Source organism: Ylistrum balloti, unplaced genomic scaffold, assembly GCF_031769215.1.
Source record: "Ylistrum balloti isolate Yb309-2 unplaced genomic scaffold, AGI_CSIRO_Ybal_v1 Utg369874, whole genome shotgun sequence".
Lineage (NCBI taxonomy): Eukaryota > Metazoa > Mollusca > Bivalvia > Pectinida > Pectinidae > Ylistrum > Ylistrum balloti.
In genome coordinates, this window is record NW_026782015.1 from 234,123 (window position 1) to 254,603 (window position 20,481).

Consider the following 20,481-nt stretch of genomic DNA (forward strand, 5'->3'; position numbering starts at 1 on the left):
CATTGGTAACATGATCAAAACAATTGCAGCTTCGTAAAAAAATCCAGCCTTAAAATCAAGAATACCTTGACCGCGATATTTTAGTGTATGAGGTGACATACATTAAGTAGTAGGGCTATGAGATTACTAACTCGTTATAATATATATTACACATAACATACAATAATCATTAAAAATAGTAAACATCAGCAAACCTCATCCTCTCTCCTTATTAATGATGTACCACTGTCTGGATACTCTTTGTATACATATATATCGAATTTCGACTACCAAAGTTATCGAGACCAATTTACTGGCAGTCAGGAGTAAAAATATTACTGAAGAGACAAATTGACAATTTGAATCGTTAACGAAATTCTACGAAATGAAAATGCCAAAATTAACATATCACTACCCGGGCATACTCTGAAGGTTTTTTAATGGAAAAGGCGGAGAAAATGTGAAAACATGGAACGACTACAATATATCAAGTTTTCAGTGTATCTTTTTTACCGAGTTTTCAAATATCAACGAGAATAACGAAAATTAGAAAACTTGAGAAAAGTCCCCTTAACAATTATCGATACAGGTATAGGTTATGTTATATACTGACATACTCCTTAACACAAATTTAGGTACAATTTATGTTCCTGTCGCTAAGTGATATGTTAGAGGAAAAGAGAGACGGCCCTAACATGACGTCATATTCCCTGATTAAAAGAAGATGTAAATCAAAAACAGTATACTTATATCCAATTAAATTGCACTGGTCTTTTTCTCTAATTTAAACTGAAACCCGTTTTATCCAGAAACCGATATTTGAAGTATTGGTCCCTCGTGATATTGGTTTCGGTGCCTTACGCTGAGTGTTTGTTTGTAACGTTTTTATCAAGATACCTCATAAGTCTTAATTATTTCCGATATTCGTAATAAATTAAAACTGAATTTATTCAAAAATAATTTTTTTTTTAATTTTCAATGACATTTGTCAAATGCTTCAGCGTGTAAATTTTTCTAGGCCGTGTTGAAACCAGTTTTCAAACATCATCATACAAATGTGGTTTTTTTTATCGAACATAGAAACAGACAAATTACATACAATTATGAAACATTTTCGTCGCTTTGGTTGGTACTTATATTGATAAATTTTCATATACAACCAGTTAAGATTTATTTTTTTTAATATTACTGGTTGTGATATATGGTGATCTATTCAGTCATTACCAGTAACGCTGTTTATAACATGATGAATGTCAAACCCGTTGATCCACGATGAAACCTTTTCAACCCGTTCTTAACACTTTATTATGTTTGAAATACTAAAATCGTCACCCTCCCGTACCTTGATAATCCTCGAGATTCAGGTCTGAAATGCGTATTTTCGTAAACCACATGTCTCCACTTAATTCATTAGAATAGAGGGAAATAAACACAATCACTTGGCATCATTTTGAAATTATCTGATGTACATCTATAGAAAAATTACGAAATTGAATGAATCATGGGGCTAGTGCACCTCCATGTCTAGATTTTGACACCTTCGTTTAATCAATTTTTGTTTGTCTCAGTCGCCTTCTAGGTTTCAAAATTTAAGCCCTCAGCATCACTGAAGAGTGTTTTGAAGGACGGAACAGTTATGATACAATTCAAAACATAAATACAGATCTACTGGAACTAAATTCTTTCTTTGTTTTGTTAGTATCTATTTACTTGTGTACAATCTTTTTTACACTAAAACATGTGTATTATTGGTTGTCCTTCCTTTAAGGGAACTGTATTTGTGGTGAGGTTTAAGGACAATTAATCATAGATAACTATGATTGTGATAGTATTTGGACAGAATATGGCTTATATTCTACCGAAAGACCAGTTATAAACAGTACAGGTGTCTATAAGGAGACGAGGACGGGGTTTTACAAACCTAAGGTATAACTTGTTAACCATCATATATTTGTATTCCCTGGGTAGCCTAGAAATGTCATTAATCAATTTTAAATGAAATAAGAATGAAGAGACGTGAAACAGGTCAAAGACAGCGGTCAATGAAATTCGGGGAAATCCGTTAATTGATAAAAGGTATTCTAGAAATGCGATGTCTAGCTGATACTCAGTCAGATCGACCGATAACAAAGTTTAAATACTGCAGAAAAGATGTCGAATTTTCTTAAACACTCGTTATCCAGATATGTACCTAAGATATAAAACACGTGTAGTTGTGGGTTTTACCTCGGCGTGTACCCCCTATCCCCCCACTCTATCTCTAAACACACCGAATTTTGATATTGTTCAGTCTTGTTATAGGCAGATATATTAGTGATATAAGTAATTCTGATATGATGTCTAAAAAACAAGAATATATACTTAAAATATGTACATTAAAACTTGCATTGATCAACAATCCCCTATCAACCATTAGCTCTGCTCTAACATTTAGAACCGACAAGTGTTGAGACTAGTCGGAAACCTGACAAACGCTCACGAACTTCATCTGTTATTTAAGTATATTTGTCCCTTCCGTACGTCACGCTTTCCATCCGTTTGTTTGGTCTGTTTGTCCCCTCCGTACATTCGTTCTCTCTACTCGTTTGTTTAGTCTAATTTTCTACTAATAGTCTACTTGTCCCTCCGTACATTCACTTACTCCATCTGTGTGTTTGGTCTACTTGTCCCCTCCGTTCATTCAATTACTCAACCCGTGTGTTTGGTCATTTTATCCCCTCCGTTCATTCACTTACTCCATCTGTGTTTTGCCTACTTGTCCCTCCGTTTATTCACTTACAAAACCCGTGTTTGGTCTACTTGTCCCCTCCGTAAATTCATTTACTACACCCGTGTGTTTGGCCTACTTGTCCCCTCCGTACATTCACTTACTACAACCGTGTGTTTGGCCTACTTATCCCCTCCGTACATTCACTTACTCCATCTGTGTGTTTGGTCTACCTGTTCCTCCGTGCATTCATTTACTCCATCCATGTGTTTGGCCTACGTGTCCCCTCCGTCCATTCACTCACTCCACCCGTCTGTTTGGTCGGTTTGTCCCCTCCGTACATTCCTTACTCAACTCTTGTTTGGTCTATTTGTCCCCTCCGAACAATCCTTACTCAACCCGTGTTTGGTCTATTTGTCCCCTCCGTACATTCCTTACTCAACCCGTGTGTTTGGTCTATTTGTCCCATCTGTACATTCCTTACTCAACTCGTGTTTGGTCTCCTTGTCCCCTCCGTCCAGTCACTTACTCTACCCGTCTGTTTGGTCTATTTGTTCCCTCCGTACATTCCTTACTCAGCCCGTGTTTGGTCTATTTGTCCCCTTCGTACATTCCTTACTCTACCCGTGTGTTTGGTCTACTTGTCCCCTCCGTCCAGTCACTTACTCCACCCGTGTGTTTGGTCTACTTGTCCCCTCCGTTCATTCAATTACTCAACCCGTGTGTTTGGTCATTTTATCCACTCCGTTCATTCACTTACTCCATCTGTGTTTGGCTTACTTGTCCATCCGTTTATTCACTTACAAAACCCGTGTTTGGTCTACTTGTCCCCTCCGTACATTCATTTACTACACCCGAGTTTGGCCTACTTGTCCCCTCCGTACATTCACTTACTACAACCGTGTGTTTGGCCTACTTATCCCCTCCGTACATTCACTTACTCCATCTGTGTGTTTGGTCTACTTGTTCCTCCGTGCATTCATTTACTCCATCCATGTGTTTGGCCTACGTGTCCCCTCCGTCCATTCACTCACTCCACCCGTCTGTTTGGTCGGTTTGTCCCCTCTGTACATTCCTTACTCAACTCTTGTTTGGTCTATTTGTCCCCTCCGTACATTCCTTACTCAACCCGTGTTTGGTCTATTTGTCCCCTCCGTACATTCCTTACTCAACCCGTGTGTTTGGTCTATTTGTCCCATCCGTACATTCCTTACTCAACTCGTGTTTGGTCTATTTGTCCCCTCTATACATTCCTTACTCAACCCGTGTTCGGTCTCCTTGTCCCCTCCGTCCATTCACTTAATCCATCCGTCTGTTTGGTCTATTTGTCCCCTTCGTACCTTCCTTACTCTACCCGTCTGTTTGGTCTACTTGTCCCCTCCGTCCAGTCACTTACTCCACCCGTGTGTTTGGTCTACTTGTCCCCTCCGTACATTCTTTCTCTCCACTCGTTTACTTATTCTATTTGTCTCCTCAGTACATTCACTCTATCCACTGGCTTTAGTGCTTTTTGTTCCCTATGCACATTTATGCTATCACACGTTCATTAATTGCATTGATTTTATAGTTATTCACGTCAAAGTCACAACGTTTAAAACACAGCAACATGTCAGCATCGCTTTTACGGCATTGATTACTCCCGTCGCTAGAGAACAGTACAGACAATGGCCGTTTAGTGCATTTCGTGTTCGCATTTACAAGTCATTGTTTACAAGTAGCTCCGTACTGTGCTCCGGCTCAACTGGGGGTTTTCTGAATCCTAACGTAGCATGTACCTTATGCAAGATAGGGTTCATTTCAGAGGCAAGCGTCTCCCTGACTTCGACAACGAGAAGCCACAGGAAAGGCGTCAACGCAGACGTGCTGGTGGATACCATAAATATTACGACTGAGGTTCTTTGGCCAGGAAGACAAGAGTAATCACGACATGTCACGTATATAAATAGCAGCACGATGTATGGAAACCAAAATATAATGGTAACCATACCAGCCAATAATGAAGCAATGGTAGACATGCGCAAACTCTTTCTCTCTGATTCAGTGGTGTTCGTGTTGAGGCGTTCCCAGGCGGTGTTCTTGATGACATAGATACACATCATGGCAATAATGAGGAGGATAAGCACACTTGATGGTAGGATGTACATAACTGTAACCGACGGGATGAAGAAAGACGATTCTAGAACGTAGCTACAGAAACTACCATAATGCACCATCGTCTCATACCGGATGCTTTCTTCTCCAACGATCAGTACTGGTAGACAAATAAACAGCAGGAATGCCCAGGGGAATACGGTCACCAGGATCGACAATATCTTCACGGTCTCGGTTCCGATTGAGGTTATAGTCTCCACCTTAGCAAGAATTCTCTCTGAGCATATACTGACCAGAATCATTGCCGACAGGCTGAAATGACTTATATCCATGACAGACCAAACCTTACAGACAACAATGCCGTGATTCCATGTCAGCGCATCCGTATACTCTAACCTAACCGGAAGCACAAACAAACCCACCACCAAGTCCGAAATGGCGAGACTGATGATATTCCAGAAGAAAGGTTTCGACCTAAGACTTCGACTGGTCAGGATGATTAGAAGAAGAACTAGGTTGAAGACAACAGTTAATGCACATATGATGACAGCTATCCCAAACATATGTTTTCGGAGAAGTTCTCTATCATCGTCAATCTGTTGACTGCGACTGGCGAGGTATTCTCTTGTTTGGTTGTGGAGATTGACTAAGTACTCGTCGTATGAGTAGTCGCTGTCCATGAAGTTAAGGATGTTGTCACTAAGGTTCCTCTTTCCTACCCTTGTCATGAAGTGATGAAACGCCTCACGAAGGGTAAGATTACCCTGCAATGGAAAATTCACAATTATTACTTGGTCGTGTCACCGGATTGACAGATAGAATTATTTTAAACCTGAAAAAAATTATCGAAATTTAAACAGATATTGAGACACTTGACTAAGGAATGACTTGTAGACTTGGTCTTGGGTAACCGCATCAGCTGTGACCTGTACATAAAGAAAACAAAAGTACATGGTAACCAGGTCAGCTGTGACCTGTACATACAGACAACAAGGGTACATGGGTAACCGGGTCAGCCGTGACCTGTACATACAGACAACAAGGGTACATGGGTAACCGGGTCAGCTGTGACCTGTACATACAGACAACAAGGGTAACCGGGTCAGCTGTGACCTGTACATACAGACAACAAGGGTACATGGGTAACCGGGTCAGCTGTGACCTGTACATATAGACATCAAGGGTACATGAGTAACTGGGTCAGCTGTGACCTGTACATACAGACAACAAGGGTACATGGGCAACTGGGTCAGCTGTGACCTGTACATACAGACAACAAGGGTAACCGGGTCAGTTGTGACCTGTACATACAGACAACAAGGGTACATGGGTAACTGGGTCAGCTGTGACCTGTACATACAGACAACAAGGGTAACCGGGTCAGCTGTGACCTGTACATACAGACAACAAGGGTAACCGGGTCAGTTGTGACCTGTACATACAGACAACAAGGGTACATGGGTAACTGGGTCAGCTGTGACCTGTACATACAGACAACAAGGGTAACCGGGTCAGCTGTGACCTGTACATACAGACAAGGGCTAGTCTGTAATCGAGCCAGTCTTTGTACGTCATACTTGTTTCCAATTAAGCCATACATTATTATGGAGCTTACTGTCCCGGGGTCATGTACTTTTAGCGGTCCCGTATCTGGTTCTTGCGACAGTCTAGCCATAAAACACGTGTAGCCTAATACTCTAACTGTATTACACGCGCAATACCTTGTATTAATCGGAACTTACTTAATAAGTACCTGTAGCCATCAACATGATTTCTAGACAATATTCCAAAGGAAATGATAATTGGGTAGTGCTAAAAAAAAAAAAAAAACAATACAAACCAAGTGTCTGTGTAGCAATGGTTGCAAATGAAATGTGAAATTGTCCCAGATTTCCCCCTCCCCCCTTACGCTGCCCTCTTACGCACTTGACATCCATGAATGAGTTCCAAGTATCCCTGATCTACTTATGTATTCTTATGTCGACATGCATCAGTAGCGTTTAAAACCTATCCTACATATATTGTTACACACATCACCATTACCAGTGTACTTTTAGGGCGTCAGGCGTTTGCTAACCAGAACATTTCTAATAGTAATTAATGTCACAGTCTATCTCCTCCACGTCACGCCTTTATAAATGTTCGATATTATTTAAGGTGCCAAATGATATATTCTTTAAATTTGTAAAACGGGATTTTTTCCCCGAAAAAATGTATTAATAGTATGTGCTGGTATGTACTCTACACATGGGGTTCGCCATCTACTAATCTACATCTGTCACTGTAGGGTTAATCTGTTACGTCACATCGGTGCAATGTGTTGCAAGGATACGGATAATATAGCCCTTGTTCCCCTCCCCTTCTTTCCCCAAAGCTCTGCATCATACAGGTCTCACGTGATGTTATTTTGCCATGTTACATCACGTGCTGCATCTGTGTTTGATATGGTTTCTAGGTAGGTCTAATGAGCATTGTTTATATGGTTACTAAGCACGGTTTACTTAACATTGTTCGTATGGTTATAAGGTATGGTCTACTGAACATTGTATATATGGTTACTAAGCACGGTTTACTGAACATTGTTCGTATGGTTACAAAATATGGTTTACTGAACATATGTTACTAAGTATGGTTACAACATTGTATATATGGTTACTAAGCACGGTTTACTGAACATTGTTCGTATGGTTACAAAATATGGTTTACTGAACATTGTAAGTATGGTTACTAAGTACGGTCTACTGAACATTGTATATATGGTTACTAAGCACGGTTTACTGAACATTGTTCGTATGGTTACAAAATATGGTTTACTGAACATTGTAAGTATGGTTACTAAGTACGGTCTACTGAACATTGTATACATGGTTACTAAGCACGGTTTACTGAACATTATTCGTATGGTTACAAAATATGGTTTACTGAACATTGTAAGTATGGTTACTAAGTACGGTCTACTGAACATTGTATATATGGTTACTAAGCACGGTTTACTGAACATTATGGTTACAAAATATGGTTTACTGAACATTGTAAAGTATGGTTACTAATTGTATACATGGTCTACTGAACATTGTATACATGGTTACTAAGCACGGTTTACTGAACATTATTCGTATGGTTACAAAGTCTGGTCTACTGAACATTGTACGTATGGTTACTAGATACGGTCTAGTTAACATGGTACGTGTACAAATAAATGCTCCGGTGTACACATGGATTCACAAACTGCGCTCTGGTAAACATACTCGAGTTATATTCTTTTAATACATGACACGTGGCCAAATTACATGAATGCATTTCTGCAACATCAGCTGGAAGTCTTTAATAAGGGTAATGTAAAATAGGGCTTTTATCTATAATATTATCGCTGTGGCAGAATGTCTACCTTAAGCATAAAAGGCATTCCTATACCGTTTAAGAAAATTGTATATTTTGACCAGACCTTAACGTTTAGTGTACGTGAAATAGATCTATAACATATCTGATATGATTTCATTGACAAAATAATAAAAGGCCTCAAACATCACCGGCAGCACCAGACACGCTGAGGTTGGTCTAATTGCTATGTACTCTCACTCGGCGCTTACATTGCACATGATTGTTGACCGATATCCGAAGACACAATTGAAACAGATGGCAAATCAACCCCTTACCTACTTTGATGTACCTAATTCAAACATGACCCTGCTCCTAAACCGCAATGCTTATTCAAACTATGCGGACAATGACGTCATCATAATGTCTGCCAATCAGAGCCAATCATACCCCCCAAAATTTAATTTAAAGCAATGCGGACAAGGACGCTATAAAGCGTCCGAGATTACCGAGCCAATCAAGTCATGCCACAACCTAAATACTTTGTCCTACATTCACGGATCTGTGACGTCATCAACAGTGTCTGTGACTCCACAAAGCGTTAAATCTGTGCTAGACTGGCCGTGTGTGGAGACAGATATACCGATAAGACACACGAAATGGATATATGCCGTCATCTAAAAATACTGACACAGTATTATGATTCGGTCATATATCATAAGGTTACGGAAAACCGTGGAATTAAAGATGACCACATGAAATCGACATGTTTTACACTGGTTATGAATGTTGATCCTAATGATAAGCATTAATGCCGCCTCCTTCATGAAAAACAAAAACGCACATGTAATATTTAGTAAAGTCACATATAACAGTTAACAAACAGCAGAATTCCAGACCTTTTCGACATGGATTCTCAACATTCCTGAAACCATAAAATATTGTTATTTCTACTTCTGTGATCTAAATATAGAATTTCTCGCAGTTATTGAATTCTTCTGCTGAGAATCTGTAAGTGGTTGCTGAAATGTTTTCGAAAAGCACCCCCATTCTCGAAATTACTGAATAAAACCTTTGTACGACTATAATTGCCCTTCATTGACGTAATGGAAATATTCAACGACTCGGCGGAATGACAATATGATAAAAACACAGGCGATATAAACACGTGCCGCGTTTATGTCCAACTTTACACACATGGCTAAGCACCCTGGTGAATGAAGAGCTCAAGTACCTCATATTGGTTGATAAATGAATGTTGTTTAAAACATCAACATATTTCAATAATTCTTGTTTTGCACCAAGTGATGTGACCTTCAAAATAAATGGAGAACTTCTGTGCATAACAGGCTATCTTGTTTTCGTTCTAATATTTCAGTGTATAATAATCAGATAATTCAGGCCGCTAGATCTAGCCGTGCCAGCAGGGCTAGAGGCCATTCCACCATGTTAAATATTGACAGCGGTTCTCACACTAAGTGGCAAGTATTTCTTAATTTCATTTGGTTACGGCGTACTCACTTCATTTTTTTTTATATAAAATTAGTTATATAGTTAATGACAAAATGTGACTAAATACAGAATTATCGTCATCCTAATGACGTCATATATGATGATAACGAAATGTGACGAGATACAGAATTATCGACATCCTAATGACGTCACATATGGTGAGTGACCAAATAGGACGAGATCCAGAACTATCGTCATCCTAATTATATATATGGTGAGTGACGAAATGTGACGAGAAAAGAACTATCGTCATCCTAATGACGTCATATATGATGAGTGACGAAATGTGACGAGATACAGAATTATCGTCATCCTAATGACGTCATATATGGTGAGTGACCGAATAGGACGAGATACAGAACTATCGTCATCCTAATGACGTCATATATGGTGAGTGACGAAATGTGACGAGATACAGAACTATCGTCATCCTAATGACATCATAGATGGTGAGTGACGAAATGTGACGAGATACAGAACTATTTTCACTCTAATGACGTCATATATATGAGATGATGAAACAAAAATTCAAGGCGTTGAAATTGGTTTCAGCACTTGTTTCTTCGCCACTCTCTCGCTCCGACCAACAAAGGACAAGAAATCGAACGATAAGGCATTGGGACCAAGGCGCAGGCTTTCTTTAAAGACAAGACATTATTTGAAACCAGCAACATTTTGGCAGCGATTGAGTAATACGCTTTGTTTTGCACATCAAACGCTTTAATATCTACAAAGATGATATATGAAGGGTGTTATGCTTAGGATAAGGTACATATCATCTATAAATAGTAACACATCATTAGGGTCTAAACTATCACGAGATATTGAAGTGTTTTAGCTCCAAGCTATGAAGACAAAAACTGTATTATCTCTTTTGGATATTGGAACCAGAACTTTGGTAGAAGGTGCACAATTACAATATCGATGGCGGTTATTGCTCCACAAACTATTTTGAAATCTCCTGTTATGATTAAGTTGACCTGGGTATCAGGGAAGCACTTATCAGCAGGGTAAATTTGAGAACTGGTGTAAGATGATGGAATTCGGGCAAGTTATCTTTCTATTTATGCGACCGATATTTTCCTATGATTTTAAGAACAACGTTAACATTTTTTAAGATAAGTGCGGAGATTCACTCTAGTGCTGCCCTTCAAGCCATGCAACATCAGACGGCCGTGACGTCAACGCGCCCAAAGTAAATCAATAAGGAAACTAAATACCACAGCCTTCCGTAGCTACCACCCCCACGTTTAGGATAGAAATACAAGATCGTATAAATAATTCCGGTATCAAATATACAGCTTGTCATTTCCACGAAATTTTATATCTTGATATGAGGATGTATTACCGAAATACATTTTCTTACAATAAATATTCGCCGACCAAAAAAATCGTGCGATTTGCCCCTATGAATACCAAGTCTTGCGTTCTGTCACGGAAATACTCCTATGAATATTACGCCTGATCTATAACTTGTGAACAACTCATATGAATATTAAGTCTTGCATTCTGATCTATTACTTGTAAATTGCTCCTGTGAATAGTAAGTCTTCTGTTCTGATCTCTAACGTGTGAATTGCTCCCGTGAATATTAAGTCTTGTGTTCTGATCTCTAACGTGTGAATTGCTCCTGTGAATATAACATCTTGTGTTCTGATCTCTAACGTGTGAATTGCTCCTGTGAATATAAGTCTTCCGTTCTGATCTCTAACGTGTGAATTGCTCCCGTGAATATCAAGTCTTGTGTTTTGATCTCTAACGTGTAAATTGCTCCTGTGAATATTAAGTCTTCCGTTCTGATCTCTAACGTGAGAATTGCTCCTGTGAATATAACATCTTGTGTTCTGATCTCTAACGTGAGAATTGCTCCTGTGAATATAACATCTTGTGTTCTGATCTCTAACGTGAGAATTGCTCCTGTGAATATAACATCTTGTGTTCTGATCTCTAACGTGAGAATTGCTCCTGTGAATATAACATCTTGCATTCCGATCTGTAACGTGTGAATAGCTCCTGTGAATATAACATCTTGCATTCCGATCTGTAACGTGTGAATAGCTGTTATGAATATCCCGCCTGGTGTTCGGATCTACGAGGAACATGTTAATTGCGTAAATTCCGCCCGTTAAAATCTTTAAAGTCAGGATTTCTCTGACGAATATTTCCATTTTTTACGTTTAAGACATGAATAACTCCTATGAACATTAAACCCTATGCACTAGTTATAATGTAGACCATTCACCGACATTTTATTTGGCTAGCTAAACGCGGAACCTGACGGCGAGGTAGGTACAGAAAGGCTAATTAAAGGAACACTTGTCTGTGTCTGTTGTTCATCATAGAAAAAAGTGAATTACATACATTGTGATTACAGAAGTACACATGTTCATCATCTACATAATTACTGATGGATCACGTGCTGTACACTATATGACATGACAGTGCAGACGAGTCGTGACTTGTGTTATCTCTATACATTCAACTTTATAGTTTATAGATAGAAAACATTCGTAGGAATCAGATCAAGGTTTTACATGATTCTGTCATAAAGCTGTGCTGTTGATTATGTTAGTTTTCTCAAGATGGACGCTGACTCAAATGACTTAAGACAGATTCCGTCAGGCGTATAATTTATATCTAACTGTACACACTGTGTCCATACAAACATACCCATTTAGAAGGAGAGAAGCAATCACAAAGCCATGTCACACATGTGTCCATACAAACATACCCATGTAGACGGAGAGGACCAATCAAATGGCCATGTCACACATGTGTCCATACAGACATACCCATGTAGACGGAGAGGACCAATCAAATGGCCATGTCACACATGTGTCCATACAAACATACCCCTGTAGAAGGAGAGGACCAATCAAATGGCCATGTCACACGTGTCCATACAAACATACCCCTGTAGAAGGGGAGGACCAATCACAGATCTACGACACACCTGTCCGTAAAATCACACCTCTGAATAAGGAATAAAGAAAGAACCGATCACATGGCCACGTCACACATGTGCCCATACAAATATAACCCAGCAGTATGAGAGGACCAATCACAGCGCCACGTTCTAAAAGTGTCTATACAAACGCACCCCATGTTGATGTCGAGAACCAATCAAAGAGCCATGTTCTGTAAGTGTCTATACAAATGCACCCCTTTTTGATGGAATGAACAAATTGGAGAGCCCCACGTTCTACAAGTGTCTCTACAAGCGCATCCATTGTTGATGTCGAGAACCAATCAAAGAACCATGTTCTGTAAGTGTCTATACGAACCATTCTTATTAGAAAAAGAAAACCAATCAGGGAGCCACGTTCTACAAGTGGCGATACAAACGCATCCATTGTTGATGTCGAGAACCAATCAATAGAGAGCCATTTTCTTCAAGTGTCCAAAAACAAACACAACTTTTGTTGATGGCGGGAACCAATCTGAGAGACATGCTCTGTAAATAATCTGGTTTGTCTAGACAGTATTGCATATCGTTACTATTGAAAAAGATTTGTTCCACCAGTCTAGGTGGAATATTTAACATTTATAAATTACCTGAGTTATGTTTTAACTCGTTCCCTGCGGAAAATAACACACTTCGGGTCTCCACTTTTACATAATCTAAATCCATTTTCAAATAACTGAATTCCTTTCAAGCGATGATTTTTTTTCTCACAAATCTGTTTTCTCAGCATATTTTTTTTATGTACCAAGTGTTTTATGTTTTGCGTAATGTCAAATGTAAATGAGGAAAAATGAAAGGATACATTTCTATCAAAATCGCTAAATTCTTCATGTGAAACACATGTGAAAGACGGTAGGAAGCAGACAGTTTAAGTACGCTGACTATTACCTCGCGATGATAGAGAAAGGGTCGATGAGATAATCCTGGAGGTGATGAGTGTCTTTATCGCTACACGGGACCATATAATAGGTATAAATGTATACATAATAGCACTGCCTCTCTTTATGGATCTGATCATGCACAGATCGCCAGGAAACTAGGGTTTAAATACTTTTTATTCTCCTACAGCTATTTACAAGAAACAAAACATTTTGAAGAGGTCATCACAAGTACGTAACATTACCTAGGACGGCCTGGACGGGGCAGTTCTACACGAGACTTTGTCTGTACTCGAAATATGTAACGACCGTTTCGCATGTATGTGTGGCGTCATCCGTGATGTTTCCGTAAATTTGGTCCTATTCGTCTTGTACTAGATTCATCACATTTGAGATAGAATTTAAAAGTCTATTAAGATGTCTATAAGTCCTTATTTCTCATACAAAATGGTTAGCGTGATAAGTTCATGTATCTTAATATGGTCCCGCTAAAAGGCTGCACATAATGTCATTGTTATTACGTTACTTTAAAGCCCCTGTGATATATTTTGTAGTGTTTTATATAAAACTAAAGTATGACGCCAAAGTACTCGTGTATTCAATAAGTGAATATCACAGCCACGCTGTTACACAAGAAGTCGTTGTCGTAAATGACATTCCTTTGAAATGTTGTTTTTTTCTACTTTTCCAGAAATATGTGGAAATTTCATAATTTTATTATCGCCCCGTCAACATCCAATGTAATTTTAAGCCGAGTCTAATAGGTGGTACCTATATCACTGCACAACATACGGGAGGTCTGTCGCATGCCGCCGGGAGCAATAAGGGTACCGCTCTAAGTTTCCTATAATACACAAACCGCCACGGGAAGGGAACATCGAACCACGCACTAGCGTGACTCCCACCCCTCCCTTCCTTCATGACAGTGTAAAGATTAATTTGTGCCTTGGGAATTGTGGTGAAAATTATATTATAGTAAATGTAGAAACATTTCTCACTACTGGTCATTTGTAAAGCTATTACACTATTATAACCCGGACTCCTGTAAAGACTAAGTTAACCAGATGATACTACCTTGTGGCAAGACAGTACAAACGTGTTTATTTCCCATCGCCTTGTAAACTAGGCTAAGATATTTCAGGTCAGCATTCTAGTTCTCAACAGACTTCTGATTGTTTATGACGTTGACCTGTATAATATTTATAAATAGACTAGCGGAGATAGAACCTTCAACTGATAGCCGAGAAGTCAGTGGTCTTGGATTCTATTAAAGAAAGCTGGGATTGAATATAGCGAGAGAATTCTCTCTCTGTATCCGTGACAAAACTCCCTGATACACTCATGAAAGAATATCCCACCTCTCCCTCATCTGTATTGGCATCAAAGGTACAATCTAACGAGAGTATTCTGTATCTGTATCAGTGGCACCCATCTCTGTCTAACGAGAGTATTCTGTATCTGTATCAGTGACACCCATCTCTGTCTAACGAGAGTATTCTCTATCTGTAACAGTGACACCCATCTCTGTCTAACGAGAGTATTCTGTATCTGTATCAGTGACACCCTTCTCTGTCTGACGAGAGTATTCTCTATCTGTATCAGTGACACCCATCTCTGTCTAACGAGAGTATTCTCTTTCTGTATCAGTGACACCCATCTCTGTCTAACGAGAGTATTCTCCATCTGTATCAGTGACACCCATTTCTGTCTAACGAGAGTATTCTCTAACTGTATCAGTGACACCCATCTCTGTCTAACGAGAGTATTCTCACTCTGTATCAGTGACACCCATCTCTGTCTAACGAGAGTATTCTCACTCTGTATCAGTGACACCCATCTCTGTCTAACGAGAGTATTCTCACTCTGTATCAGTGACACCCATCTCTGTATAACGAGAGTATTCTCTGTATCAGTGACACCCATCTCTGTCTAACGAGAGTATCCTCCATCTGTATCAGTGACACCCATCTCTGTCTAACGAGAGTATTTTCCATCTGTATCAGTGACACCCATCTCTGTATAACGAGAGTATTCTCTATCTGTATCAGTGACACCAATCTCTGTCTAACGAGAGTATTCTCTATCTGTATCAGTGACACCCATCTCTGTCTAACTGTCTGAGAGTATTCTCTCTATCTGTATCAGTGACACCCATCTCTGTCTAACGAGAGTATTCTCTATTTGTATCAGTGACACCCATCTCTGTCTAACGAGAGTATTCTCTATCTGTATCAGTGACACCCATCTCTGTCTAACGAGAGTATTCTCTATCTGTATCAGTGACACCCATCTCTGTCTAACGAGAGTATTCTCTATCTGTATCAGTGACACCCATCTCTGTCTAACGAGAGTATTCTCTATCTGTATCAGTGACACCCATCTCTGTCTAACGAGAGTATTCTCACTCTGTATCAGTGACCCACTCTGTATAACGAGAGTATCTCTGTATAACGAGAGTATTCTATATCTGTATCAGTGACACCCATCTCTGTCTAACGAGAGTATTCTCTATCTGTATCAGTGACACCCATCTCTGTCTAACGAGAGTATTCTCTATCTGTATCAGTGACACCCATCTATGTCTAACGAGAGTATTCTCTATTTGTATCAGTGACACCCATCTCTGTCTCACGAGAGTATTCTGTTTGTATCAGTGACACCCATCTCTGTCTAACGAGAGTATTCTCTATTTGTATCAGTGACACCCATCTCTGTCTAACGAGAGTATTCTATATCTGTATCAGTGACACCCATCTCTGTCTAACGAGAGTATTCTATATCTGTATCAGTGACACCCATCTCTGTCTAACGAGAGTATTCTCTATTTGTATCAGTGACACCCATCTCTGTCTAACGAGAGTATTCTCTAACTGTATCAGTGACACCCATCTCTGTCTAACGAGAGTATTCTCTGTCTGTATCAGTGACACCCATCTCTGTCTAACGAGAGTATTCTCTAACTGTATCAGTGACACCCATCTCTGTCTAACGAGAGTATTCTCTAACTGTATCAGTGACACCCATCTCTGTCTAACGAGAGTATTCTCACTCTGTATCAGTGACACCCATCTCTGTCTAACGAGAGTATTCTCTATCTGTATCAGTGACACCCATCTCTGTCTAACGAGAGTATTCTCACTCTGTATCAGTGACACCCATCTCTGTCTAACGAGAGTATTCTCTATCTGTATCAGTGACACCCATCTCTGTCTAACAAGAGTATTCTCTTTCTGTATCAGTGACACCCATCTCTGTATAACGAGAGTATTCTCTAACTGTATCAGTGACATCAATCTCTGTCTAACGAGAGTATTCTCTAACTGTATCAGTGACACCCATCTCTGTCTAACAAGAGTATTCTCTTTCTGTATCAGTGACACCCATCTCTGTCTGACGAGAGTATTCTCACTCTGTATCAGTGACACCCATCCCTGTCTAACGAGAGTATTCTCTAACTGTATCAGTGACACCCATCTCTGTCTAACGAGAGTATTCTCTATCTGTATCAGTGACACCCATCTCTGTCTGACGAGAGTATTCTCATTCTGAATCAGTGACACCCATCTCTGTCCGACGAGAGTATTCTATATCTGTATCAGTGACACCCATTTCTGACACAGTCTAATGAGAGTATTCTCCATCTCTGTATATCAGTGACGCTCACTTCCTGTATAACCTCTTTACTTTGACTGATGACAGACTTAACCTTACCAGGTGTGAATATGACCTCTATGGGTTCATATCATTTCCAACGTGGTCAAAGGTCACATTGATTAATGACCACTTAAAACTAATCTGGTACAGAAGAAGTACCGCTAGCACCCGAGATTCCCGGAAGAGATTTGGAAAGATATAGGTCACCTGCCGGACAACGAGGTGTTACCCCAGAATATTCCGGTTTCCTTTCACAGAAAAACTCCTAGTGCGCTTCCAAACTGGGACTAACAAGAATGCTTACTATAAGTTGGAAGAAAATGTTTCGCAACTGTTGTAAAATAGTTTATATTTTAACTTGCTAGTGTGATGTTATAGTGTAAATATGTACATCAGCTTTGCATGCACTGACAGAAACATGGACGGACGTACAACTAAGATTTACTGAAAAATAAGTGTCGATTCCGCCTCTACTAAGGTCCCGGAGGAGCCTGCAATATTAAGGATTCAAGGAAATGAAAAATCATATTAAATTATTGAAGAGGTATATAATAACTGATGATACTGACTATAACTATAGAATAACTGATGATACAATAACTATAGTATAACTGATGATGACAATAACTATAGAATAACTGATGATACAATAACTATAGAATAACTGATGATACAATAACTATAGAATAACTGATGATACAATAACTATAGAATAACTGATGATACAATAACTATAGAATAACTGATGATACAATAACTATAGAATAACTGATGATACAATAGCTATAGAATAACTGATGATACAATAAGTATAGAATAACTGATGATACAATAACTATAGAATAACTGATGATACAATAACTATAGAATAACTGATGATACAATAACTATAGAATAACTGATGATACAATAACTATAGAATAACTGATGATACACTATAGAATAAATGATACAATAACTATAGAATAACTGATGATACAATACTATAGAATAAATAACTATAGAATAAGACTATAGAATAACTGATGATACAATAACTATAGAATAACTGATGATACAATAACTATAGAATAACTGATGATACAATAACTATAGAATAACTGATGATACAGACAATAGCTATAGAATAACTGATGAATAACTGATGATACAATAACTATAGAATAACTGATGATACAATAACTATAGAATAACTGATGATACAATAACTATAGAATAATATGATACAATAACTATAGAATAACTGATGAATAACAATACTATAGAATAACTGATATAGAATAACTGATGATACAATAACTATAGAATAACTGATGATACAATAACTATAGAATAACTGATGATACAATAACTATAGAATAACTGATGATACAATAACTATAGAATAACTGATGATACAATAACTATAGAATAACTGATGATACATGATACAATAACTATAGAATAACATGATACAATAATAACTATAGAATAACTGATGATACAATAACTATAGAATAACTGATGATACAATAACTATAGAATAACTGATGATACAATAACTATAGAATAACTGATGATACAATAACTATAGAATAACTGATGATACAATAACTATAGAATAACTGATGATACAATGAATAACTGATGATACAATAACTATAGAATAACTGATGATACAGACAATAGCTATAGAATAACTGATGATACAATAACTATAGAATAACTGATGATACAATAACTATAGAATAACTGATGATACAATAACTATAGAATAACTGATGATACAATAACTATAGAATAATTGGTGATGCAGACTTAGGAATTAGGGTAAATAGAGATCAATGATAAAGTTATTGGACAGAGACATTTAGATATTGACCCAATTAGGGGTAATTTTTTCCACTGGTAGATATTTTCGGTTGCGAGGTAGTATAAACAATATTTCCTGCGATTTCTTCCGACTTCGTATTCTATAGATAGAGGAGAAATTGGTTAACCAAATCTTAATCCTTCTTTCATCTATTTACTGTGCGGCTAGTTCCACACTAGTCTTGTGGTGGGTGTATTAAGTTAGCATTTTCATAGTATCGATCAGTTTCATCTCCAGGCTTTTAATTTTTACCATTTACGTTAGCCTAGCTCCAACATATTATCTAGCAGACCTCGGCTATCCTGCTGAGTTATTGCTTTAGAGCGGGGGTTTCTGTTTTACATAGGAAAAACAACTACAAAAATGGCATATCCCATGAGAGAGAACTTTGTCAATAACTAAAATACATATAAGTTAATAATTACCACACGCTGACAAAATAAGTTAAGGGACTTGACAAGGAAAGCAAATGTATTTGTGTTTACAATGTAACAAGGTCACACAGGCGAGTGGTGTGTCACGGCACGAAATACTAAGTAACCCCTGTGGCTTCTTGCAGTGTTCCGTCACCATCAGACGTGCAAGCTGGTAGTCAGAAGGTTTGATACATTTTCCTACAGCTCCCTAAACGTTCATTAAAGTGTGGACGACTGTTAAATGGCATTTATTATTAATAATATTAGCTGTGGTGAAAGTGTTTTTGTGAGTCCGACTCCCGTCTCATCTGATGCGAGAGGCTAACATCGCCGTACGGACATGACCGTACTGTGGTGTCTTATTTATTCTCTTACAAATAAATCATATACCGTCACGGCTCTTTAAATAACATATGCCATTAAAGCCGCTGAAAGGGCTAAAGCAGTATGAACTGGGCCATCAAAACAGTAATAATACTGTCCCGGTAAGAATAAACTCGCCCATAAATGATATATATCTAAAGAATTAGCAAGTCTGGACGTTTGATACACGTCACACACAACAACGAAAACACCTTCTGACTGAGGTGAAAATACAATCCTACTATTCATTTCAAAACAAAACAAAAAAAATTAGAACGTCAACAGATCCAAACTCGGTAGGCGACAAAAATCCTTTTACAAGGACATTAACGAATGTTGGTTTTAAAAGAAAGAAAAAAAAATATCCGTTATGCTGTTTATAATCTGTCAAAATGGTTAGAACGTGTGCAAACGTGCTTAACATCTAAATACATGACCCATGTTATTGTCTGCAACACTGTAACAAATACTACTATCGCCACTATTATCAACGTACGGCTCGCGTGTCTGGTTGGCGGACATCGGCTCTGTCATTCATTCATACATCTATAGATACGTAATATTGGTCAGTGTTTCCCAAATTGTCAGTCACATTGCTCGTGTGCTAAAAGAAGTGTACTTACCGTGCTGTTGTATGCTGGATACATGCTGCTCTGCTCCAATACCACGCGTTCGGTCACCTCGCAATGAACACACTAACGATGTCAAGCGATGTTCAGCATCCTAGTACTCTCACCGTCTGTCTG

At 38.5% G+C, this 20,481-nt stretch overlaps 2 protein-coding genes across 2 annotated transcripts in view; one reads left to right on the forward strand and one right to left on the reverse strand.

Annotated features, from left to right (window-relative positions):
• The window catches only part of LOC132546062 (ADAMTS-like protein 2), a 108,142-nt gene that overhangs the window by 12,890 nt on the left and 74,771 nt on the right, over positions 1–20,481 (forward strand). The window lies entirely within an intron of this gene.
• Positions 3,708–20,405, reverse strand: LOC132546133 (histamine H2 receptor-like). The gene is made up of 2 exons (XM_060209830.1): positions 20,359–20,405; positions 3,708–5,541 (listed from the first exon to the last, which is right to left on the reverse strand). Exons 1-2 carry the CDS (start codon positions 20,380–20,382, stop codon positions 4,381–4,383), a joined length of 1,185 nt encoding a protein of 394 aa, XP_060065813.1. The 5' UTR covers positions 20,383–20,405; the 3' UTR covers positions 3,708–4,380.

What these genes read in the sequence shown, in the direction of transcription:
- LOC132546133 (XM_060209830.1), bottom strand. Translation starts at nt 20,382, where the DNA reads ATGTATCCAGCATACAACAGCACG. An exon ending in ATCCAGCATACAACAGCACG is followed by an intron (nt 5,542 to 20,358) that starts GTAAGTACACTT and finishes TTTCCATTGCAG; the next exon opens with GGTAATCTTACCCTTCGTGA.